This window comes from Salmo salar, chromosome 16, assembly GCF_965601325.2.
Source record: "Salmo salar chromosome 16, fSalSal1, whole genome shotgun sequence".
NCBI lineage: Eukaryota > Metazoa > Chordata > Actinopteri > Salmoniformes > Salmonidae > Salmo > Salmo salar.
The window spans coordinates 76,177,767-76,204,996 of NC_138306.1; the positions used below are offsets into that span (position 1 = coordinate 76,177,767).

The window sequence follows — 27,230 nt, forward strand, 5'->3', positions numbered from 1 at the left end:
ATAACAAATCATTTTACACTAGAAACAGTAACAAAACTTCAGTATTGTATGTTTTACATGACGCACGAGCAAAGTAATACAGCTGACGGCGTACATGAAAAGCATTGCAATTTGTGTGAGTAAATACAACCAACATTGATATGTAAGCAACTCTATCAATAACAAGATTATCATCACTAGCTAAATGCTTGAATCGAACTTACAAACAAATATTTTCCGAGGCTGAAGCGTGACAAGAAATAGCTACACTGAAAGACCTGCACCGTAGCGTTGTTTTTAGCTGCTTCTATGCGTGCAGAACGAATTCTCTACTTCCTGTTTGCGTACAGTCTTTCTTAAGTAGCAGAAAGCTCCACTAGGGGGCGAATAACACCATGGAACACAATGACAATCCATCTTAACCACTGTAATAAAATGATCTATTACCTTCTAACAGGATGGCAGCACAGATGTAGTCAATCATTGCTCACTGTGTGGTCGTTGCAGCTACTGTCTTATTTTAATGTCGATTTTCACACGCACAGCCTAGACATGTTTTAAAATCTAGACATTTGAAATTGTTTAATATTTTCAATCTTTTGGTGATTTTTGACATAACACAACATAAAAACAGTACAGTATATGAATAGAAAACACCACGCACAACACAAGTTAGGCTTCTACCAAAAATATTTTATGAAATATTTTATTGAGTGTATATTACTAGAAAAGATTATGATTCACCCCTAAATGCTAAGCTCTAGAAGCGTGATTTCCAGCGTTCACGGAGGTTTGGTGAATACCTGTTTTGTGAGCTGTAACTGATAGACCTACAGTAGGGCCATCTTGTTTCACCGGTTTAAGGGTCAAATTGACTTTTTACCATTTATAAATAATTTGTACACAAAAAAAAACACAGCCATAATCAAAACATTGTTCGAGCATGTTTTTCTAGAGCATAGCTGCTATTATCCATGAAATCTAAAAAATAAAAATGTGATCCGGATATGAAAATCCCTCAACGTCACAGGGGAACGGACCAATGGGCTGGTAGATAAATATTCAGTGCGCGCCGTCTATCCCGGGACTGTGGCTCATATCGAATCAGACCAAATGGAATTCTGCACTGCCTTCTTAAAAGATTCCCTACATTTTAATTCGCACATACACATCTTCCTCTGACGTTTTGCCCAGCATACAACACACCGCTGGCGTGACCAGAAAAAGCTTCTCGGTTACATTGAGAATCGAGACAGCAGCAAAGACATCCGAGAGAAAAAATACAAAATAGACTCTTGCACCGTAAGTATTCGTAAATTATTAGATCCTTACGAGATAGCTAGCCCACGATTATTGTTCAAATGTTTCAAATTGATGCTGCCCTTAACATTGTATTCAATCGATTCAAGTTTGAAACAATCTTTGCTACTTTAATGAAATGCAGCCATTTGCCAATCTGTTTAGCTGCTTTTCTGTAAAACCATTAGCTGCTAAAACGGTCCGATTTATGCGTGTGACAGCCATTCTGTTAAAGGGAGTTTAAAACCCCAAACGGGTGTATCCCATATTTGACATATTCGCACATGTCTTGTTTGTTTTATTTCTGCGTGTCAACAGTAATCTACATGTCATGTGAAGCCCTCATCCGGGAACGCTCTTCCCTAAACATGTTTGATGGTCCTTTAACACACAGGACAAGTAGAGTGCGTATGCGTAATGTCACGCATCGAATGTGTCCAGTCTGGCTTTGTTTGTACAGTGTTTGTTTTGCTTTAGCACTAGCAGAGCTTCCCGTGCAGTAGGATCGGAACACCAATGGACAGTGAAGACAGAGAGAGGCCGTCGCGTATACGGGCTGCTATTCTGTCTAGCCGGCTGTCATTCTCTATTAGGCCTACAGTAACAACTTCATCGAAATGTTCGTCTTATAAGTAATTACTTAATTTAAAGACATTGGACCTTGACCTACCATGTTACATTTTTAGTTTGGCTCCTTGTTTTGTTATTATTCATTTATTTATGTATTTATCCAGCCAGACTAGTTTGGTGTTTTCCAGCTTTAATGCATAATTATTTGTGCCTCCATATTTCTAAATCGTTTTGAAAGTGTCAGATTGTGAATGTTGGTAGCCAATCTTAGACCAGGCATAAACAACTGTCACCCAGACTGCACCTCACCTAGGATAGATTGTGTCTCACCATTTTTTTAAAGAGTACCCTATGACATGTCTGACAAGCTGCATAGGCTTATGTCATCAGTGATGTAGTCATTGCAGGGACTGTCATGATGCTCAATGACACTTTAGATAACTCTAGGCCTTATGGGAGTTTTATTTCAGCAGCAGCGCCATGTACTGTGTGTTGGCTCTAACCACAGATCTAGGACCAGATTACCCTTCCACCAATCATAGCCTTCACCATTAGGGGTTGGAAAATATCTGAACCCCTATCTGTGGTTAGGGGTGATTAGAGGCCAGAATGATGATGATGGTGGTTTGATGATAAAGATAACAGGCAAAATGGCTGCAGAACATCCCCTGAAATAGAACAACCCATTGGAGTGTTCCATCAGTCTTTGTTTTGTCTGGGTTCCGTTTGCATTCAGTCTGAGAATTCTGAGTTGTTCCGTCTGTATTCTTTCTGTGATGGGGTTGTGTGTGTTTATTCATGGAGCTCTGGGACTGGACTCCATCTTGACTGATGGAATCATGTCAGACCCTGTGAAGGGCAGTACCTCTCCCCTCTCCTGCTTCAGTCTCTCTCTCTCCTACTACCGTAACCATTCTCATGATTTATAAATGACTCCCTATAGCTCTATAAATGACTCCCTATAGCTCTATAAATGACTCCCTATAGCTCTATAAATGACTCCCTATAGCTTGTTTAGCAAAAGAATCAATGCATTCGCAACCATGGAGCAAAACAGGCGGGGTTGGCTTAGAATCAATGGATCGTTGACATGTAAACTTGTATTTTTATTGTCACATGCTTAGTAAACAACAGGTGTAGACTAACAGTGAAATGCTTACAGGGCCTTTCCAACAATGCAGAATACAATAAAATAGAAAACATTGTAACACAAGGAATAAATCCACAATGAGCAATGATGGCTTGGCTATATACACGGGGTACCAGTACCGAGCCGATGTGCAGGGGTACGAGGTAATCGAGGTAGATATGTACTTATAGGTAGGGGTAAAGTGACTAGTTAACAGGATAGATGTGATGTGATGTGATGTGTGTGTGTGTGTGTGTGTAGGAGTGTCTCTCTGTGTGTGTGTGTGTGTGTGTGTGTAGGAGTGTCTGTGTGGGTAGATTTAATATGCTATGTAATACCAGGGTGTCTGTTAGATGAGGTTAGTTTATTTAATATGCTATGTAATACCAGGGTGTCGGTTAGATGAGGTTAGTTTATTTAATATGCTATGTAATACCAGGGTGTCTGTTAGATGAGGTTAGTTTATTTAATTGTAATACCAGGGTGTCGGTTAGATGAGGTTAGTTAATTTAATATGCTATGTAATACCAGGGTGTCTGTTAGATGAAGTTAGTTTATTTAATATGCTATGTAATACCAGGGTGTCTGTTAGATGAGGTTAGTTTATTTAATTGTAATACCAGGGTGTCTGTTAGATGAGGTTAGTTTATTTAATATGCTATGTAATACCAGGGTGTCGGTTAGATGAGGTTAGTTTATTTAATTGTAATACCAGGGTGTCTGTTAGATGAGGTTAGTTTATTTAATATGCTATGTAATACCAGGGTGTCTGTTAGATGAGGTTAGTTTATTTAATATGCTATGTAATACCAGGGTGTCTGTTAGATGAGGTTAGTTTATTTAATATGCTATGTAATACCAGGGTGTCTGTTAGATGAGGTTAGTTTATTTAATTGTAATACCAGGGTGTCGTTTAGATGAGGTTAGTTTATTTAATATGCTATGTAATACCAGGGTGTCGGTTAGATGAGGTTAGTTTATTTAATATGCTATGTAATACCAGGGTGTCTGTTAGATGAGGTTAGTTTATTTAATATGCTATGTAATACCAGGGTGTCTGTTAGATGAGGTTAGTTTATTTAATATGCTATGTAATACCAGGGTGTCGGTTAGATGAGGTTAGTTTATTTAATATGCTATGTAATACCAGGGTGTCGGTTAGATGAGGTTAGTTTATTTAATTGTAATACCAGGGTGTCTGTTAGATGAGGTTAGTTTATTTAATATGCTATGTAATACCAGGGTGTCGGTTAGATGAGGTTAGTTTATTTAATATGCTATGTAATACCAGGGTGCCTGTTAGATGAGGTTAGTTTATTTAATTGTAATACCAGGGTGTCTGTTAGATGAGGTTAGTTTATTTAATTGTAATACCAGGGTGTCTGTTAGATGAGGTTAGTTTATTTAATATGCTATGTAATACCAGGGTGTCTGTTAGATGAGGTTAGTTTATTTAATTGTAATACCAGGGTGTCTGTTAGATGAGGTTAGTTTATTTAATATGCTATGTAATACCAGGGTGTCTGTTAGATGAGGTTAGTTTATTTAATATGCTATGTAATACCAGGGTGTCGGTTAGATGAGGTTAGTTTATTTAATTGTAATACCAGGGTGTCGGTTAGATGATGTTAGTTTATTTAATTGTAATACCAGGGGGTCTGTTAGATGAGGTTAGTTTATTTAATTGTAATACCAGGGTGTCGGTTAGATGAGGTTAGTTTATTTAATATGCTATGTAATACCAGGGTGTCTGTTAGATGAGGTTAGTTTATTTAATATGCTATGTAATACCAGGGTGTCGGTTAGATGAGGTTAGTTTATTTAATATGCTATGTAATACCAGGGTGTCTGTTAGATGAGGTTAGTTTATTTAATATGCTATGTAATACCAGGGTGTCGGTTAGATGAGGTTAGTTTATTTAATATGCTATGTAATACCAGGGTGTCTGTTAGATGAGGTTAGTTTATTTAATATGCTATGTAATACCAGGGTGTCGGTTAGATGAGGTTAGTTTATTTAATTGTAATACCAGGGTGTCTGTTAGTTTATTTAATATGCTATGGAATACCAGGGTGTCGGTTAGATGAGGTTAGTTTATTTAATATGCTATGTAATACCAGGGTGTCTGTTAGATGAGGTTAGTTAATTTAATATGCTATGTAATACCAGGGTGTCGGTTAGATGAGGTTAGTTTATTTAATATGCTATGTAATACCAGGGTGTCGGTTAGATGAGATTAGTTTATTTAATATGCTATGTAATACCAGGGTGCCTGTTAGATGAGGTTAGTTTATTTAATTGTAATACCAGGGTGTCTGTTAGATGAGGTTAGTTTATTTAATATGCTATGTAATACCAGGGTGTCGGTTAGATGAGGTTAGTTAATTTAATATGCTATGTAATACCAGGGTGTCTGTTAGATGAGGTTAGTTTATTTAATTGTAATACCAGGGTGTCTGTTAGATGAGGTTAGTTTATTTAATTGTAATACCAGGGTGTCTGTTAGATGAGGTTAGTTTATTTAATATGCTATGTAATACCAGGGTGTCTGTTAGATGAGGTTAGTTTATTTAATATGCTATGTAATACCAGGGTGTCTGTTAGATGAGGTTAGTTTATTTAATATGCTATGTAATACCAGGGTGTCTGTTAGATGAGGTTAGTTTATTTAATATGCTATGTAATACCAGGGTGTCTGTTAGATGAGGTTAGTTTATTTAATATGCTATGTAATACCAGGGTGTCGGTTAGATGAGGTTAGTTTATTTAACTTGTAATACCAGGGTGCCTGTTAGATGAGGTTAGTTTATTTAATTGTAATACCAGGGTGTCTGTTAGATGAGGTTAGTTTATTTAATATGCTATGTAATACCAGGGTGTCGGTTAGCATGTCCAGCGTTAGTTTGATTTAATCCATGCTATGTAATACCAGGGTGTCTGTTAGATGAGGTTAGTTTATTTAATATGCTATGTAATACCAGGGTGTCTGTTAGATGAGGTTAGTTTATTTAATATGCTATGTAATACCAGGGTGTCTGTTAGATGAGGTTAGTTTATTTAACTTGTAATACCAGGGTGTCTGTTAGATGAGGTTAGTTTATTTAATATGCTATGTAATACCAGGGTGTCTGTTAGATGAGGTTAGTTTATTTAATATGCTATGTAATACCAGGGTGTCGGTTAGATGAGGTTAGTTTATTTAATTGTAATACCAGGGTGTCTGTTAGCATATTAAATAAACTAACCTCATCTAACAGACACCCTGGTATTACAATTAAATAAACTAACCTCATCTAACAGACACCCTGGTATTACATAGCATATTAAATAAACTAACCTCATCTAACCGACACCCTGGTATTACATAGCATATTAAATAAACTAACCTCATCTAACAGACACCCTGGTATTACAATTAAATAAACTAACCTCATCTAACAGACACCCTGGTATTACATGAGCATATTAAATTAACTAACCTCATCTAACAGACACCCTGGTATTACATAGCATATTAAATAAACTAACCTCATCTAACAGACACCCTGGTATTACATAGCATATTAAATAAACTAACCTAATCTAACCGACACCCTGGTATTACATAGCATATTAAATAAACTAACCTCATCTATGTAATACCATGGTGTCGGTTAGATGAGGTTAGTTTATTTAATATGCTATGTAATACCAGGGTGTCTGTTAGATGAGGTTAGTTTATTTAATATGCTATGTAATACCAGGGTGTCTGTTAGATGAGGTTAGTTTATTGAATATGCTATGTAATACCAGGGTGTCTGTTAGATGAGGTTAGTTTATTTAATATGCTATGTAATACCAGGGTGTCTGTTAGATGAGGTTAGTTTATTTAATATACTATGTAATACCAGGGTGTCTGTTAGATGAGGTTAGTTTATTTAATATGCTATGTAATACCAGGGTGTCTGTTAGATGAGGTTAGTTTATTTAATTGTAATACCAGGGTGTTCGTTAGATGAGGTTAGTTTATTTAATTGTAATACCAGGGTGTCGGTTAACGCTGGGCGAAATGGCCAAAAATCCATATCAAGCTAAATTCATTGAATTATCACGATAACAATACATTTAACGATACGTTTATAACATTTAATGTGTACCACAGTTATTCTTTTTTATTCCCCTTAAAACTACTACAACTACTTTGAATGTTGTAGCTATCACGTGTTCCATAAACAATAACCCATATTAGCAAACCTATTTCATTTCATAATTCCCATTCCTCTAGTAGGACCTTATTGGTTATTTATGTAATGACCGATATCAGCAAATTGTTCACGATAAGTGGTCGGTGTCGATCATTTTCAGTTTATCGTCCCAGCTCTAGTGTCAGTATAGGATAACAACCTTGCTGTTCTAGGCCCATGACAAGAAATACAACCACTCCCTTTAGGAAAGGCTAAAAGCATTCCTCCTTATTTTTTTGAATGTATTTATTTAACCAGGGAAGTCAGTTTTAAGAACAAAATCTTATTTACAATGACGGCCTACCAAAAGGCCTCTTGCGGGGACAGGGACTGAGATTAAAAATAAATCAAATATAAATATGGGACAATACACACATCACGACAAGAGAGACAACACAACACTACATAAAGAGAGACCCAAGACAACAACATAGCAAGGCAGCAACACATGACAACACAGTAGCAACACAAAACATGGTACAAGCATTATTGGGCATAGACAACAGCACAAAGGGCAAGAAGGTAGAGACAACAATACATCACGCAAAACAGCCACAACTGTCAGTAAGAGTGTCCATGATTGAGTCTTTGAATGAAGAGATTGAGACAAAACTGTCCAGTTTGAGTGTTTGTTGCAGCTCGTTCCAGTCGCTAGCTGCAGCGAACTGAAAAGAGGAGCGACCCAGGGATGTGTGTGCTTTGGGGACCTTTAACAGAATGTGACTGGCAGAACGGGTGTTGTATGTGGAGGATGAGGGCTGCAGTAGATATCTAACATAGGGGAGTGAGGCCTAAGAGTGTTTTATAAATAAGCATCAACCAGTGGGTCTTGTGACGGGTCTACAGAGATTACCAGTTTACAGAGGAGTATAGAGTGCAGTGATGTGTCCTATAAGGAGCATTGGTGGCAAATCTGATGGCCGAATTGTAAAGAACATCTAGCTGCTCGAGAGCACCCTTACCTGCCAATCTATGAATTACTTCTCCGTAATCTAGCATGGGGGAAATCAATATAAATATATGCCATTTAACAGATGCTTTTATCCAAAGCAACTTAGTCATGCGTGCATATATTTTACGTATGGGTGGTCCCGGGAATCGAACCCACTACCCTAGTGTCACAAGCACCATGCTCTAAAAAGGATCACATAAACTGTAGATTGTATACATAGGATATTTCTGTTACCTAACTCTGTCCTTCTAGGTTACATTAGACCAGATTAAGGTTACAGATAATCCAGGGGAAATCAGTTTATTTGTAAAATATGGCATGCTGTAGGCCCCTAGTCTGTTACTAGAGGTCCGATAGTGAACCCAAGTCTGTGAATTATGTCCAACTGGGCCTAGGCTACATCCAGGCCCCTTGGTTTTATCCAATCGCTCCTCATATCCGTAGGCTCCGTGGTATGTTTATAAAGTAGGCTAGCAGCCTTTTATTTCCTGGTTGAGCATGTTGTGGCGTGTCTGAATCAGGATTATCCCTTCCATTATGGACTCATGCTGTTGCCTGTCCAGAGACATTTAGCCTCATTCTTGTTTAATTCTGATTGATGGGTTGTTATTAAAGTTGCATTAATCAAATCAAATGTTATTTATCACATGCTTCGTAAACAACAGGTGTAGGACTAACAGTGAAATGCTTACTTACGGGGCCTTTTCCAACAATGCAGAGACAAAGATACTACTTATACTGTGTTTACCTCACAGCTTCATGGGAAATGCAGTTTTTTTTAACAGGTCTGGGTGGGGAGAGCGGGGTTGGGTAGAGAGGGGGCTCCTTTCTTGCTTGTAGTCAGTGAGTGGGATAGGAATAGGATTTTCTTGGGTTCACTGTCCTGCGTTTTGCGCTGGGGCTTTTTCAGGGGTGACTGCAAGCATACCAAACATCCAGATAGAAATGGATAGTGGAGAACAGACATTCTCTTGCATGAAGAAAATAGGAATAGGGAATCCCATCTGCTCTAAATGATGTGCAAGGCTGTGAGCGATGCAGTCCACTGACTAGTCTCCTGCTGTGGACTGTGATCAAAGTGACAAGCTCCTGGCATCAGTCTCTCTGTTCTGGGAGGAATGGAGGTAATACCGTCACGCTCAGCACTAAGGATTAACAGTCACAAGTTATTCATTCTCTCTCTCTCTCTCTCTCTCTCTCTCTCTGAGAGTTTGTTTCAGTAGCGAGGTTATCCTTCATGTTGGCGTCAAACACTCCATGACAATAATGTTGTAAGATTCTTGGTAGAATGTAAACTGTGTTAGAACTCTAGGTGCCAACATGGCGAACCATTGGAATCCTAAATCTCAAACAGAGTTGGCCTAACTTTACACTGGCCATGAGTAGGCTATTTCAGTATTTCGGACGCACATTGTTGAGACATCCTCTTGAGTGATGAAACGCACACCTATTATCTGTCGTCTGGCTGCCTTTGTTTTGTTGTCATGACAACCGTGCTGAATGCAGTGAGGTGTGCAGAGTGTAGTCTGACTCAGCGTAAGCGGGTATTGCTTATGCCCTTTTATAAATCACTGCTAGATCCCAGGGGTAAGACTGCACTCTTCTTTCTGTGGGTGTATCTCAATACAATTGCCTTCCTCTCCTTGTCTCCTCTCCTTGTCTCCTCTCCTCCATCATTACTAATGTTCTTCAGTCCTGGTCTGGGACACCCACAGGGGATGCAGGCTTTTGTTTGTTTATTTCACATCAATGTAGATGAACGAGAGGAGATTAGAAGAAGATACTTCAGACTATTGAGATGCACCCCATGTCAAGTAAGGGAAGAAATGCCTGTGGTACACTGATATATGGTATAATTAAGCAATAAGGCTCAAGAGGGTGTGGTATATGCCAATGTACCATGGCTAAAAGCTGTCCTTATGCAAAACGCAATGTGGAGTGCCTGGATACAACACTTAGCCGTGGTTTATCGATCATATACCACAAACCCCCGAGGTGCCTTATTGCTATTATAAACTGGTAACCAACGTAATTAGAACAGTAAAAATATGTTTTGTCATACCCGTGATATACCACCGTTTTCAGCATTCAGGGCTCGAACCACCCAGTTTATAATGTGTGATATACACTGAGTTTACAAAACATTAAGAACACCTTCCTAATATTTGCTTGCACCTAAATTCTTAGGGGCATGGACTCTACAAGGTGTCGAAAGCGTTCCACAGGGATGCTGGACCATGTTGACTCCAATGCTTCCCACAGTTGTGTCAAGTTGGCTGGATGTCCTTTGTGTGGTGGAATATTCTTGAAACACACAGGAAACTGTTGTGTGAAAAACCCAGCAGCGTTGCAGTTCTTGACACAAACCACTGTGCCTGGCACCTACTAACATACCCCGTTCAAAGGCACTTCAATCTTTTGTCTTGCCCATTCACCCTCTGAATGGCAAACATAGACAATTTGTCTCAATTGTCCCAAGGCTTAAAAATCATTCTTTAACCTGTCTCCTCCCCTTCATCTATATTGATTGAAGTGGATTTAACATGTGACATCAATAAGGGATCATAGCTTACACACTCTTGCCATTCTCTCAACCAGCTTCATGAGGTAGTCACCTGGAATGCATTTCAATTAACATGTGTGCCTTGTTAAAAGCTAATTTGTGGAATTTCTTTCCTTAATGCGTTTGAGCCAATCAGTTGTGTTGTGACAAGGTAGGGGTGGTATCCAGAAGATAGCCCTATTTGGTAAAAGACCAAGTCCATATTATGGCAAGAACAGCTCAAATAAGCAAAGAGAAACGACAGTCCATTGTTACTTTAAGACGTGAAGGTCAGTCAATTCAGAACATTTCAAGAACTTTGAACGTTTCTTCAAGTGCAGTCGCAAAAACCAAGCCCTATGATGAAACTAGATTTCATGAGGACCACCACAACTGTCCATAAATTCATTTCGTTTTTTCCATCATTCTTTATATTTTTGATCTTGACTTCATAATACAGTTTCTTCTTCTTTTTGTTGAGTTTAGTCACATTTCTCAATTTGCAGTAAGTCAGCCAGTCAGATGTGCAGCCAGACTTATTATCCACTCCTTTTGCCCCATCTCTTTCAACCATAGTGTTTTTCAATTCCTCATCAATCCATGGAGCCTTAAGTCAGTTTCTTAACAGGTGTGTGTTTATCAGTAATTGGAAGAAGCAATTTCATAAATTCATCAAGTGCAGCACCTGGATGCTACTCATTAATCACATCAGACCAAAAAATATTTTTAAAACATCATCCACATAAGTCACAGCGAAATCTCTTATACACTATTTTAGGCCCAGCTGTTGGAACTTTGGCTTTCCTGGATATAGCCACTATATTGTGATCGCTGCATTCAATGGGTACGGATACTTGTTCCAGTAGTGTTTGTAAACATGGAATAGCCTTCGTTTCTCAGAACAAGAATAGACTGATGAGCTTCAGAAGAAAGTTATTTGATTCTAGCCATTTTGAGCCTGTAATCGAACCCACAAATGCTGATGCTCCAGATACTCAACTAGTCTAAAGAAGGCCAGTTTTATTGCTTCTTTAATCAGATCAACAGTTTTCAGCTGTGCTAACATAATTGCAAAATGGTTTTCTAATGATCAATTAGCCTATTAAAATTATAAACTTGGATTAGCAAACACAACGTGCCATTGGAACACAGGAGTGATGGTTGCTGATAATGGGCCTCTGTACGCCTATGTAGATATTCCATTAAATATCAGCCGTTTCCGTTTCCAGCTACAATAGTCATTTACAACATTAACACTGTATTTCTGATCAATTTGATGTTATTTTAATGGACAAAAAATGAGATTTTCTTTCAAAAACAAGGACATTTATAAGTGACCCCAAACTTTTGAACGGTAGTGTGTGTATGTATTCTCCCGACGGATTCTCAGATCAAAACCGTGTCCTATCCTATCTGAGAAAATGAGAAGCATCACGTCTTCCAATTCATTTTTTCTGAATTGGGACTTTTAAATAAATTATCTTCCACTGATATAAAAAAAACTGAGTTTCAATCGGACGGATGGTATAAATAAGCAATAAGGCCCGAGGGGGTATGGTATATGGCCAATATACCAGGGCTAAGGGCTGTTCCTATGCATGACGCAACGCGGATACAACCCTTAACCGTGGTATATTGGCCATATATCACAAACCCCTGAGGTGTCTTATTGCTATTATAAACTGATTACCAATGTAATTAGAGCAGTAAAAATAATTTTTTTGTCGTACCCGTGATATACCACCGTTTTCAGCATTCAGGGCTCGAACCACCCAGTTTATAATGTGTGATATACACTGAGTGTACAAAACATTAAGAACACCTTCCTAATATTGGCTTGCACCTCAATTCTTAGGGGCATGGACTCTACAAGGTGTCAAAAGCATTCCACAGGGATGCTGGACCATGTCAGCCAATCAACATTCAGGGCTCGAACCACCCAGTTGTGTAATTTATATGTTATCGATAGATGGGGTATAATGTGTGTGTGTTATGTGTGTCCTGTGTGTGTTTTTAAGGCTGTCAGGAGAGGCCCCGCCACCATGCCGCTGTTCGGTAAATCCCACAAGAATCCCGCCGACATCGTCCGGACTCTGAAGGAGAATATGGCCATCCTGGTCAAACAAGACAAGAAAACAGATAAGGTGTGACTCCTCTTCATAACACGAGTCCTTACACCACGAATCCTCACTAAACAAATCCTTACAACACAAGTCCTTATAATAGTCCTCACCACACAAACCAGTACTTCCCATAGAAAAGGCCCACAAGCAGGTGTTGTGTAACATTGCTGTTGGGGCCTCGGTGTACCTCTTCTATTTTATCTGATCAGTCAGTTGGTGTGGTTATTATTACGGTGCGCCTCTAACTGACACTGGGCTGTGAAAGTAGCATCGCTGCCTGGCCGTTCCTTCATTGACACCCAGCTGTAAAGGCCCTTTCCACCACGGGACTGTTAGAGGGGCTGTCCAGACAGAACTCCCAGTAACCTGGCTCTGGAACTGCTTCAGCTCTAACCAGGCTGCTTCCACACACAGCCAGGCTATAGTGATCTCAATACAGTCCACTCCTGTCATATGCAATGCTGATATCCAGAGCAAGTCAATAATAATGTGTCTTATGATTGGGTCTGAGGCTGAGACATAAGTGTCTACAGAGCTGTACCTCCATAGGTAGTCAATTAAATGTCTCCCTCTTGTGGTCAACAAGTATAATACCATGGCAGTTTTTTTTTAATAAACAGCATAACATTATTAGCAGCAATACTGTTAGACACACAGGCACAATATGTACTTCTAACTGGTGTCCCTGTCCCAGGCATCAGAGGAGGTGTCTAAGTGTCTTGTGGCCATGAAGGAGATACTATATGGGACCGGTGACAAGGAGCCTCACACAGAGACGGTGGCCCAGTTGGCCCAGGAGCTCTACAACAGCGGCCTGCTCATCTCGCTGGTGGAAAACCTGCAGGTCATCGACTTTGAGGTGAGACTGAGCCAAAGCCGGACCAAAGTCGTGTTCATTAGGCACAAAACGGAAGAAAACGGTCTGAAACAAGGAGGCTTTTGTTTTTAAACGTTTTCCATTGCATGTCCCCAGGGGAAGAAGGACGTGTGTCAGATCTTCAACAACATCCTGCGGAGGCAGATCGGCACCCGCAGCCCCACCGTCGAGTACTTCTGCTCTCACCAAGAGGTGCTGTTTGTGCTGCAAAAAGGGTGAGTTTCTCTCTCACACACTCTCTTCATGTACCACAGCTGACCACAGCCGTTGGTGTGATACTCAGTGATGTCTGCGTGTGTCCCTCTTCCTGCAGGTATGAGACCCCTGGGTCGGCGCTGAACTGTGGCATCATGCTGAGGGAGTGCATCAGACACGAGCCACTGGCCAAGCTGGTTCTCCACTCAGAACACTTCCAGGACTTCTTCAGTTACGTAGAGCTGGAGACCTTCGACATCGCCTCAGACGCTTTCGCCACCTTCAAGGTCAGATTACACAAGATTTGAAAGCATCTTTGGGTCCTGGAAAAACCTTGTATTAAACCCATATTAATAAGACTGGGATGGGTCTTAGATGATATGCTAATCTTTACATTACTGTTGTATCTGTCCATGCCCATTTGTTTGAAAGTTGACAAAATGAATAGATCAGAAATGACTCGATGCAGCAGATGATATGTAATATACAATGTTTGTTTTTGTGTGAATTAAAGTGAGCACGTTTCCTCCCCCATTCACAGGACCTGCTCACAAGACACAAGGTCCTGGTAGCTGAATATCTAGAGCAGAATTATGACGCAGTAAGTGACATGTTCAACATTCTGCCGCCCTGGGAGCATTTAACCTTTAGCAGATGGACTTCATGGAAGGAAAATGTGTTTGTTGTTGTTGCGCCCTCTACCCTCTTGACAGAATTCATGAATCCATTTACATCACACACTCGTACTCTCATTGCCATTTACCAGATGAATACACTGAAGTGTGTGTGGATAAACAAAACACGTTGATTGATGAGCCATACTCTACAATGAATGAGTGCATTTATACCACCCTTAAGACTAGCCACATACACTCCAGGCATCTGTGGTCACTGGTTTTCCCTGCTTGCATAAGACCACCTTGTCTGTTGTAGTGTGGGGCTCAGGGAAGACCCCAGGGGAGAGCAGACAGGCCAGGCTGGAGGCTGCTCGGGTTACTGGCCAGACACTACCCTACACTGGGCCGCACTAGGTTACAGAAGGCTGCTTTCATGCCAAAGGCCGCTGGAGGCTTATCTCTCTCACTCACTCACTCACTCACTCTCTCACACACAGGCCCAAACCGCACCCCTGATAAGGGCCCTTTCAGACCTGACTGAGATGTTAGAGAATATCAACTTCAAGACATTCCATCCCATTGAACTATCTGAAACACCTATTTCATTCTGTGAACTTTTTTTTTTTATTGTGAATTTATTTTGAGCCACTTTTGACTGTTGATGCAGCCACCCCTCAGCCTGTTCCTTTATATCTTTGCAGATCTTTGACCAGTATGAGAAGTTATTACACTCTGATAACTATGTGACAAAGAGACAGTCATTAAAGGTGTGTTCTATTATTCACATTTTACATGGATTATTTCTAGACTAAATCTTTGCATGCTACTATGGTGTTGATTATCTTGCTTCATAGTAAACATTTGCATACCCTGGTCTTTGTTTGTGTAGTTGTTGGGAGAGCTTCTGTTGGACAGGCATAACTTCACAGTGATGACCCGGTACATCAGCAAGCCTGAGAACCTGAAGCTGATGATGAACCTACTGAGGGACAAGAGCCCTAACATACAATTTGAGGCCTTCCACGTATTCAAGGTACGACACAGAAGCCGTTCCCTGAGCCGTTCATATAAAAAAGTCTGGCAAACTGGCCTCCATGTTGTCCCCAAACATTCCATGGCATTACCATTGGGTTCTTACTAGAATGTAATTGCTGATATCAATGTAATGTACAGAACTGACAGGCTGACCCCTCCACCCAGGTGTTTGTAGCGAACCCCAACAAGACGCAGCCCATCGTAGACATCCTGCTGAAGAACCAGCCCAAACTCATCGACTTCCTTAACAACTTCCAGAAGGACCGCATGGACGACGAGCAATTCAACGACGAGAAGACCTACCTAATCAAACAGATCCGAGACCTAAAGAAACCCGCCTCTTAAAACCTTACCCCCATTCGTCCCTAAAACCCTTCCCCTTAGCTATGACCTTTACCTAACCTTTACTTTTTATTGTTGACAAAAATACATTGACAATAATGATTCAGTTTCAAATATCGAAGACAATATTGTCTTTTTCTTGGTTCCTTTAACTTTGAGGAGAATAGTTCTCAATCAGATTTTTTTTCTTAGGTGATTGGCTGAGTGAGCTGTGGAGACCACTGGTCATCACTTTAATTGCGCAAAGATTTTTTTGCAAATGTTCTCTTCTTTTCATTGCCACTTGCAGGCATGAGCCAGCTAGATAGTTCTGACTTCTAATACTCTCCTAATCTAACCACAGTACAACTGAAGTATCCAGAATCATAGAAGGAATTGCTATTTCTCCATTAGAGGATCTAAATGGTATTCTCAAATGTTCTGTAGAACTCCTCTTCAGACTCACATTCCCTGCTAGTCTTACTCCTGCGGTTGTACTTCCACAATTTACACTTAAGTTGTGCTTCAACGCTGTAGTAGGTCCTCTGACATGACAACTCTCTAAATTTGATCTTACAAGGAACATATTAGATGTCTGGTGATCAGCGGGGCCATTCTTTTACTGCCAAGTCATATTCTATACGAAGGTTATCAATAGTTTTGATAATTGATTCTCCACAGATGGCTGGTAGCACTTTCTGTATCATTCAACGCTAAAGGATCTATTCCTTTTTGGTTCATTTTATGCTGATGAAGTAGTTTCCTGTTCAACAGGATTCTATCATGATGATTAAAAAAAAGTTTGGGGTTTTAACCCATAAGTGAGTGCCATTGCGGGTGACAGAAAAATCCTCTGATTTTTTTATTTTTTCTGTAAGAAAGTGATTTCTTTAACTTGTTTTCATGGTGGAGGGGGATGGTTGGTGGAACACATTAACAGTAGGGGTACATACAGAGGTGCCTTTGTTTTTGTTTTCCCTTTCTTTGTATTTTAAATACTTTCCTAGGCAGAGCTTAATTCTTATTTAGAAAAATATGGTCTGGTTGAACATATTAGTCGTGATTAAGCAATGAACCTTGAACTCACTATATTTGAGTTGTGCAGTTGAAGGAATATTTTTACTTTAAAAAAATGTTGTGCAGTTCATTGATCGCATCATACAACTAGAAACCAGGAGGCCAAAACTCAGGACTATGATTGTCCAGGAAAGTTAACATACCAGTAAACTGGATAAGGTAGAAGCATCTTGCTCTGAATTTATTTTATTTTGTACATGGAGCTTGTTTTGGGGTAAATCTAAATTAAATAACCTCATAAATTGACCCAATGCATATTTTAATCATGGTGGTTGAGCTTGTAACTTACAATCACATCTAAATTGAAAATATGAACTAATTAATATGGCTCTTCAAAGTAATATTGAATAATAAATGTGATGGGCACCATGCCACAGACAAGTGATTGTTCTTTAAATTGCCAAATACTTTATTTTTACAATTGGTAGATTGGACTTGACACATAAGGGATAGTATCCTCAATGCCCTTGTTTTGGTGAAACTGTCATTCTAGCCCTGTTCTATATCTGGTGCTAACATGCAATCTTGATCTTGACCACATTTCTAGACCAGTGTAAACAATAATTAATTGTGAACAGATCTTCCTGACCACCTCTCGAGGTAGCTGGGGACAAATTGATTGGTTGGATGAAAGTTCAGTGGGCAGAGCTTAGAGTGACATGTCAGTGGGTGGAGTTTACAAGTGTTTCAGGGAGGTGGAGTGCTTGTGGGAGGGTGTTGCCAGTTTGAATCCCAATGCGGCTTTTGTTTTACAACCTACTTAAATGTTTTAATACATATCTGACATTCTAAAATGACTAAAGGAATGAACAGCTTTATAAAATGCACAAAAACAATAATGGTGCCCTCCCTCCTGCTGGTGCTGTGAACTAGGAGAGGGACCATAAGGTCACAGTCTTGCCATGCCAATGACCTTTCTCAAAAGTTGTATTTTGAACCCTATTCCCTCCCTGTATTCAAATTATGAGATTCCCAATGTTAAGACATATTGATCCCTTGAATCAATGATTTTAGAGGGACGGTTTGACAATCCAGATCTGTTTACACTTGTAAGATACAATTAGTCCTCGATGACCTCTGGAGGTAGTCAGGAAGAATCACCATCAATAATTTTAATATTCTACACAGGTCTAGAAATGGTCACAATCAGAATATGGACAAGATCAGGACCCATGTTAATACCAGGTATAAACGGCGCTTCGAATGGCAAACTGTGACTTTGTTGGATTAAAATGATAAGAGGCTGTATCAGTAGGAACTTACACCCGAGCCAAAACAGATTTACTTAACATACTGTAATATTGACCCTTTTCAACCATGGGATTTCATTTTTTTTTTTAATCACATTGACACCACAACACCAATAAAATAAATGCATACATTGTTTTCCTGGTTTGTCATTTTATATCGTTAGATGCTTATTGTTATCAGTTAAAAAGTTTGGCAAAACAGGATGAAACAATTCAAGGATGTAGGAGTCACCATGTAACAAAAAAACAGACAAAGCACAGTTGCATGGGTCTAGAGGTTAGTTTCCTTTGAGGCAAAGTGCAATATAGTGGCGGTAGCCTGCAATGGCTGGGGTTCTTCAAGTCTGGAAGAACTATAGTAAACTTAAAGCTACAATCAACAGTAGCCTTCATACAACTTTCATTGTAAACTCTTCAGACAAACAGGAAACACGCATTTACAGTTCACTTATACAAGCCTCGCAATTACTGTTTTTTTAATATCTACGTAGTACCATTTCCTTCGAATATACAGTCAGTCCTTTAAAAATCACCTTGAGTTTACTCCTTGAAACTGTCCATTACAGGGGAGTATGAGGCCTTTGAATTTCCATCATTGTTAAAATGCATCCTTCCTTACTTGAATCACTGATCAATATGCGATTGGATAAATTAAAATGTTTCCAATGCCAACAAGAGCCTGGGGACCGTAGCCTGGTGAAACCAGACTGAAAGCTACAGGTACCATTGTTCAACAAACAGGAGAAAGGTCTGGATTTGTTGCTGACCGTAACCTCTTATTGGATTGAAGGGCCTGTTCAGGCTGTCTCCCATGCTTCCCCACGCAGCCATCTGTAATCATAAGACATGGTCAGAGGTGGGACACATCGCAGAGTCAAATCAGAGACGGTTAGAAGGGCTGATCTGTCATCAGTATTGTGGTGATTAGGTGGCGGCATGCACGTTACATTTGTGCGACCGGCAATATAAACTCTGCAAAAAAATAAACGTCCTCTCACTGTCAACTGCGTTAATTTTCAGCAAACTTAACATGTGTATGAACATAAGATTCAACAAGTTCCACAGACATGTGACTAACATAAATGGAATAATGTGTCCCTGAACAAAGGGGGGGGGGGGGGGGGGGTAAAAATCAGAAGTAACAGTCAGTATCTGGTGTGGCCACCAGCTGCATTAAGTACTGCAGTGCATCTCGTCCTCATGGACTGCACCAGATTTGCCAGTTCTTGCTGTGAGATGTTACACACACCCTCCCCCCCCCCCCCCTTCCACCAAGGCACCTGCAAGTTCCCGGACATTTCTGGGGGGAATGGCCCTAGCCCTCACCCTCCGATCCAACAGGTCCCAGACATGCTCAAAGGGATTGAGATGCGGGCTCTTCGCTGGCCATGGCAGAACACTGACATTCCTGTCTTGCAGGAAATCACTCACAGAACGAGCAGTATGGCTGGTGGCATTGTCATGCTGGAGGGTCATGTCAGGATGAGCCTGCAGGAAGGGTACCACATGAGGGAGGAGGATGTCTTCCCTGTAATGCACAGCGTTGAGATAGCCTGCAATGACAAGCTCAGTCCAATGATGCTGTGACGGACCCTTCACCTCCAAATCGATCCCGCTCCAGAGTACAGGCCTCGGTGTAATGCTCATTCCTTCGACGATAAATGCGAATCCGACCATCACCCTTGGTGAGACAAAACCGCGACTCATCAGTGAAGAGCACTTTTTGCCAGTCCTGTCTGGTCCAGCAACGGTGGGTTTATGCCCATAGGCGGCATTGTTGCTGGTGATGACCTGCCTTACAACAGGCCTACAAGCCCTCAGTCCAGCCTCTCTCAGCCTATTGCGGACAGTCTGAGCACTGATGGAGGGATTGTGCGTTCCTGGTGTAACTCGGGCAGTTGTTGTTGCCATCCTGTATCTGTCCCGCAGGTGTGATGTTCGGATGTACCGATCCTTTGCTGGTGTTGTACGTTGTCTGCCACTGCAAGGACGATCAGCTGTCCGTCCTGTCTCCCTGTAGCGCTGTCTTAGGCGTCTCATAGTACGGACATTGCAATTTATTGCCCTGGCCACATCTGCAGTCCTCATGCCTCCTTGCAGCATGCCTAAGGCACGTTCATGCAGATGAGCAGGGACCCTGGGCATCTTTCTTTTGGTGTTTTTCTGAGTCTATAGTAAGGCCTCTTTAGTGTCCTAAGTTTTCATAACTGTGACCTTAATTGCCTACCGTCTGTAAGCTGTTAGTGTCTTAACGATGGGAAACAGTCTTTAAACCCTTTACAATGAAGATCTGTGAAGTTATTTGGATTTTTATGAATTATCTTTGAAAGACAGGGTCCTGAAAAAGGGACGTTATTTTTTTTGCTGAGTTTATTAGAGAAGGAGGAGAAGACGTGACATCACTCTCTACAAAGTGACAAATGTCATGCTAACTAATGGTACAGAGAAGGACAACTCACTGGCTAGATGAAGACCAGCATGTTCAGAGGCTCTCCTGGCCAGAGAGGACTTCTGCCACTGTAACGAAAACATGTAAACACACTAAGAAAATTGCATCTGTAGAAAGCACTATCATAAGTATACCTCATTAGCCTAACGAGGAAAACACAAGGATAGGTAAAAGCTGAATGGAAAACATCTACGAGGAATCCATCCAGTTTTTTCCCTCATCAGTACAGATGAAGAAAATATGAGAGGAAGAGACTATCGAGATGCTGCTACACCCATAGAAAAACTATTCATCCGTCAATCAATGTAGGTACTCACAATGAACTTCAGGACTCCTTGGAGGCCGTGGAATTTGAGGTAGGAGATGTCTCCCTTGTCTTTGCCGCTGTCCAGGTCAGTGGTGTAGATCTGCTTGATCCCAGCTCCTCGGATCAGAGGGACACACTCATCACACGGACACTTAGTCACAAACAGCATGGTGTTCTCCTCGCGGATCTCGTCACTCCTAGAAACGACAGTCAATCACATTTATTTACGTCATAAATCCTCATGCCCAGCTACTAATTCCTGCCCCCTGGTCCGACTTCTCGGATGTACCTCCTTGCATCCTCTGCAATCTCTGCTGACCTGTAAGGACTGGACAGGTCAAGAGCAAATATACCCATGTACACCTTCCCTTTATTTCCTTCACCTACAGATGTAGGATCTTAATTTGATCACCCTGTTGCAGAAAAACTTTCCTGCAATGTAGGAAATGTAAAATGTGTAGTGTATTTGAGGTTTAAAAAGGCTTCTGAAGTTTGCCAATTCCACTTTAAAAATGTCAATAGCATACGAAAAACGTATCAAACCCTACAAAAATGTCCATTAATTATAATTCACATTTCCTGTTGCTGCAATTAAGCTCCTACATCTGTATCCTGTCCTCTCATATCAGTGGAGATGAAGGGTGGATATAAGAGGAGGAAGTCACTTAGGAGTATCGAGATGGAGCCCATGTCTTCCCTCTCCTCCTGACCTGAAGGTGAGTGCGTTCTGCTCAGCGTGGATGATGTAGCGGTACTTCCTCCTCTGGCGGTCCTGCTGTTTGTTGTCCATCTGGGGGTACTCTCCGTACTCTGAGCCCACTGGGTAGGCGTTGTACCCACAACCCACCAGGTACAGCCGCCCCGTGCCATCACAACCACCCTAAAACAGGTGAGCACAGAAAACAGTGAATGCCAGTTTGACCTTATTCATTTTTCACATTGAACTCTTTGTTACCAGCCTTTCCACTTTATTTTTGTCATTATATAACAGAGGCGAAACACATAATATTCATGTATAGTTATGAGCTTAGAAAATACAATAATGGTTTACTCACTGATTTCCCTTCTGCCCAAATGACAGCACCAACCCCAACCTTAGGGTCCTCTGGAATAGCAACAAACAACACTCAGACATGTTCCATCTGTTTAAACCTTCAGACAGGTTGAACCACCCATCACAGCTTGTCCTGTTAGCCTTAAAACATGAACATATAATTAACCCTTTCAAAAAATAAAAATGTTGATTTCTTGAGTGATCGGCTGACCAACCAATCAGAGAACTCCTTTTCATAGCAGCTGTCGCTAACCACTAATGAAACTAGAATGTCTTTTGGGATACTTTCTGTTCATCGGACACCCGATACCCCCCCAGGGCAACACATCTCTCCAACAAACGTGCAGTCAACCATGGGATGTTATGTCATAACAATAGTTATCATAACAAAAGTCATAACAATAGTCTTCTCTCTCCTGCATTTTCTCTTTTTAATTGCTTGGAACTCCTTTATGCGATTCCCCACAAAATGTAGTGACATGTCACATTTGCAAAATGACTTCCTAGTTTGAATGAGTAATCTGGCTGGTATCTAGACTACTAAACAGATATTTCAGGTACCTGTTCTGTAGGCCAACAGTCTGGCCTGTATGATGCAGTGTCTGGCAATCTCCTGGGACACCCCCTGAGGCTGGGGCAGCTCCGAGGTCGCAGGCTGGGAGTCCGTCCTGTAGAAGCCATGCTGGAGTAGAGGCACACTAGCAGCTACTGAGGCCAGAATCCCGACCAGCTCCCTCATGTTCTGACGCAGGTTGGAGAAGTACGGCTCCATGCAGAAGTTCTCCAGACCTGTAGCAAGACAGTGTCAAATCCTCATCTATAAACAGTATGTTTACCATTCATTTAACAGGATCTACACAACAGATGGCGTGGCACGTGGCCTCTTGAGCAAAGGAGATCCTCAAACCTACCCATCTTGAGTTAGGCAATATAGCCCAAATACAGCTAGCCGGTGAACACAAGCTAGCTAACAAGTACAGTTGAATGATTGTACTACGGACCTATTTTGGTGAGAATGTCACGGTGGCACTGTTCGTGCGGGATTAGGAACTTTTCGGAGAAAGTGTCCAGGTTCCGTCTCCTCTGCTTCCAGTAGAAGTCCCCAGCGTCCAATTCGGGGTCGTCCCCCAACACCCTCTCCATGAAGTCACACCCCCTGGAGGTCTCCTCCACAAACTGCTGCATGCCGGGGGCCACGGGCTGCACCACCACACTGATGTGGGGCCGGCTGTTGGACTTCAGCTTCTCGGAAGCAATGGCGTCCAGCATGGCCTCCAGGGAAATGGTGTCCGTCCCATTAGGCCTGACTGCTAGCAGACTCATCTCAGGGTCACCAGGCCAGAAGGAGATGCGGCTCACACCAGCTGGAGATGACAGACAAGAGACAAGATTTTACAAGTGATCTCGCCCTCTGTGTGTGTGTGTGTGTGTGTGTATATATATCCTCACCATTGATAAGCATCTTGAGGCAGGTAGCGCAGGGTCTCCTAGAGAAGTACAGGTCTGAGGCAGCCAGCCTGGGCCCGTGTCTGATCACAGCTACCTGCCCCACGTGGAGCTCTGGACCGGAGCAGTGGAGACCCACCACCCTGTGGTCCCGAACCACCACCAGGCCTGTACCACGCGTCTGACACAGAGAAACAGACAGGAGATAAGGGAGAAAAGTGATGATGCATCTCATATAATTGATGATGCTCGATATGGTAATTTATTGCATGTTATCTATACAAATGTTTTGACACATACACCAGATAGGTGCAGTGAAATGTGTTGTTTTACAGGGTCAGACATAGTAGTACAGCACCCCTGGAGCAAATTAGGGTTAAGTACCTTGCTCAAGGGCACATCAACAGATTATTCACCTTGTTGGCTCGAGTATTCAAACTAGCAACCTTTTGGTTACTGGCCCAACGTTCTAACAACAATATGTAATGGCCGCTATACAGTGCATTCGGAAAGTATTAAGACCCCTTGACTTTTTCCACATCACAGCCTTATTCTAAAATTGATTTTTAAATAAATGTTCTTCATCAATCTACACACAATACCCCATGATGACAAAGCAAAAGCAGGTTTTTAGAAATGTTTGCAAATTTTTTGTAGAAGCACCTTTGACAGCAATTACAGCCTCAAGTCTTCTGGGGTATGATGCTACAAGCTTGGCACACCTGTATTCAGGGAGTTTCTCACATTCTTCTCTGCAAATTCACTCTTCACCGTAGGGAGGGTGCCAGGTTTCATCCAGACGTGATGCTTTGCATTCAGGCCAAAGAACTCAGTCTTGGTTTTATCAGACCAGAAAATCTTGTTTCTCATGGTCAGAGTCCTTTAGGTGCCTTTTGGCAAACTCCAAGTGGGCTGTCATGTGCCTTTTACTGAGGAGTGGCTTCTGCCTGGCCACTCTACCATAAAGGCCTGATTGATGGAGTGCTGATGAGATGGTTGTCCTTCTGGAAGGTTCTCCTATCTCCACAGAGGAACTCTGGAGCTCTGTCAGAGTGACCATCGGGTTCTTGGTCACCTCCCTGGCCAAGGCCCTTATCCCCCGATTGCTCAGTTTGGCCGAGCAGCCAGCTCTAGGAAGATTCTAAACTTCTTCCATTTAAGAATGGGGCGGCAGGTTAGAGCGTTGGACTAGTAACCGAAAGGTCACAAGATCGAATCCAGCTGACAAGGTAAAAAATGTAATTCTGCTCCTGAACAAGGCAGTTAACCCACTGTTCCTAGGCTGTCATTGAGAATAAGAATTTGTTCTTAACTGACTTGCCTAGTTAAATAAAGATAATATATATATTTTTAAGACTGATGGAGGCCACTGTGTTCTTGGGGACCGTCAATGCTGCAGAAATGTTTTGGTACCCTTCCACAGATCTGTGCCTCGACACAATCTTGTCTCTGAGCTCTATGGACAATTCCTTTGGCCTCATGACTTGGTTTTTGCTCTGACATGCACGGTCAACTGTGGGACCTTATATAGACAGGTGTATGCTTTTCCAAATCATGTCCAATCAATTGAATTTACCACAGGTGAACTCCAATGAAGTTGTAGAAACATCTTATGGATGATCGATGGAAACAGGATGCACCTAAGCTCAATTTCAAGTCTCATAGCAAAGGGTCTGAATACTTATGTAAATAAGGTATTTCTGTTTTTGATACATTTGCAAAAAGTCTTAGCCTGTTTTCACTTTGTTATTATGGGGTACTGTGTGTAGATTGATGAGGGAAAAAGGCTATAACATAACATGTGGAAAAGGAGAAGTTGTCTAAATAAATTCTGAATGCACTGTAGGTCAAACTTACAAAGTCATTCTGGTTTATGTCTTCTGGTTCCTCCTTGGGGAAAAGTTCCATCCATAAACTCAGCAGGGTGAAGAGGTTAACCTTGGACAGCCTGGGTCCATGACCTAATAACACACCATAGAAAAACAGGATTACAAACAGGGAAGGCAAGTGAGTTTTTTGTCCACTAGATCTTTGCTGCTCCCAAGTGATAACACATTGAGCTCAAAGAAACTATTTGGTTAAAGCAAACATTGGGCAGACATTTGCTTCCTCTTCCCACTGCAACTCTGGAGCACCTACATAGAATTTGAAACTGTTGGCCAGTACATTTCTCTTCAAAACATGTATGTGACTCTGGCATTCATATGGGAGAACAACCAAACGGATGCTTGATTCAGCAATCCTACTATTACAGAGCAAGCCCAGCTTACCTGTCCGGTGCCAAAAAGCTCAAGACCACTTTGCAGCACCAGTCACGTTATCCTTGGAACGTCACTACCCGAAACCGCTACTATTTAATTTTTCAATGGGGTGACGTCAGAGTTGGGACGTCCCAAGGATCCCGTTTGGACGTTTCTAGACAGTCACTAGGTAGGCTAAAGACGTGTGGGTTCAAACTAATAAAAGGCTTGACGGTGACACAATGACGTCTTTATTTTTAATATGCCTCAAAGCTCATTATTCCGTGTGAGTAGCAATATTATATCGAACAGTAAAAACATTCGCAGCATTCTCTGTCAAGCTGTCAACTAGCCTGTAACTGACAGTGCAGTAGTCTCACCTTGTACTTTGGTGTCGGTTTGTGTGCTGGCTTCCCTTACATCGCGATATCCTTTACAGTTGCATGAAGCGGCACAGGTTGGTTTCAAATATTGGTTCGACTGTACAGTATCCGTCGTTGCCATTCAATCAAACGAATGTAAAATGTAGCGAACGTCACCAGACAAAGCAAATAGTTATTATGTTGTTGGTTTCTGAACAGCTAAGCTAGGCTTCTTCCTATATCTTCTGACGTGGACACAAATAGGCGGAGCTTGTCTTGCACCCAACCCCCAGAACTGTCAACGCAGTGTGTTTGTTGTAAATGTTTTGCATTCTTGGTTGCAATTAAAAAACAATTGTCAGATTACATCTGCATTCCATTATTAGAATGTCATTTACTTCATGACGTTATAATCTTAAGCAATAAGGCCCGAGGTGTGGTATATGGCCAATATACCACGGCTAAGGGCTGTTCTATTGCGGAGTGCCTGGACAAAGCCCATAGCCGTAGTATATTGGCCATACATCACAAACCCCTAAGGTGCCTTATTACTATTATAAACTTGTTACCAACGTAATTAGAGCAATAAAACGTTTTTTTTTGTCATATCTGTGGTATGGGGTCTGATATACCACTGCTGTCAGCCAATCACTCCAACACTCTACTCAGCCAACTGGATGCAGTCTATCACAGTGCCATCCGTTTTGTCACCAAAGCCCCATATACCACCCACCACTGCGACCTGTACACTCTCGTCGGCTGGCCCTCGCTACGTATTCGTCGCCAGACCCACTGGCTCCAGTTCATCTATAAGTCTATGATAGGTAAAGCTCCGCAGTATTTCAGCTCACTGGTCACGATAACAACACCCACCCGTAGCACGCGCTCCAGCAGGTATATTTCACTGGTCATCCCCAAAGCCAACACTTCCTTTGGCTGCCTTTCCTTCCAGTTCTCTGCTGCCAATGACAGGAACGAATTGCAAAAATAGCTAAAGTTGGAGACTTATCTCCCTCACTAACTTCAAACATCAGCTATCGGAGCAGTTTACCGATTGCTGCAGCTGTACACAGCCCATCCAACTACCTGCCTCATCCCCATATTGTTTTTATTTCCTTTTTTTTGCTCTTTTGCACACCGGTATTTCTACTTGCACATCATCATCTGCAAATCTATCACTCG

The 27,230-nt window shown here is 41.5% G+C and overlaps 2 protein-coding genes across 2 annotated transcripts; one reads left to right on the top strand and one right to left on the bottom strand.

Annotated features, from left to right (window-relative positions):
* Window positions 1-1,054: 1,054 nt before the first annotated feature.
* LOC106575554 (calcium-binding protein 39-like) lies at window positions 1,055-18,324 on the top strand. The gene is made up of 9 exons (XM_045697820.2): window positions 1,055-1,281; window positions 12,714-12,839; window positions 13,513-13,677; window positions 13,792-13,910; window positions 14,009-14,177; window positions 14,432-14,491; window positions 15,209-15,274; window positions 15,397-15,540; window positions 15,708-18,324. Exons 2-9 carry the CDS (start codon window positions 12,738-12,740, stop codon window positions 15,885-15,887), a joined length of 1,005 nt encoding a protein of 334 aa, XP_045553776.1. The 5' UTR covers window positions 1,055-1,281; window positions 12,714-12,737; the 3' UTR covers window positions 15,888-18,324.
* Window positions 18,259-26,328, bottom strand: LOC106575553 (cytidine and dCMP deaminase domain-containing protein 1). The gene is made up of 10 exons (XM_014152130.3): window positions 26,067-26,328; window positions 25,304-25,407; window positions 23,450-23,627; window positions 23,002-23,364; window positions 22,562-22,789; window positions 22,002-22,051; window positions 21,657-21,826; window positions 20,957-21,143; window positions 20,650-20,707; window positions 18,259-19,021 (listed from the first exon to the last, which is right to left on the bottom strand). Exons 1-10 carry the CDS (start codon window positions 26,188-26,190, stop codon window positions 18,921-18,923), a joined length of 1,563 nt encoding a protein of 520 aa, XP_014007605.1. The 5' UTR covers window positions 26,191-26,328; the 3' UTR covers window positions 18,259-18,920.
* Between the last annotated feature and the right edge of the window lie 902 nt (window positions 26,329-27,230).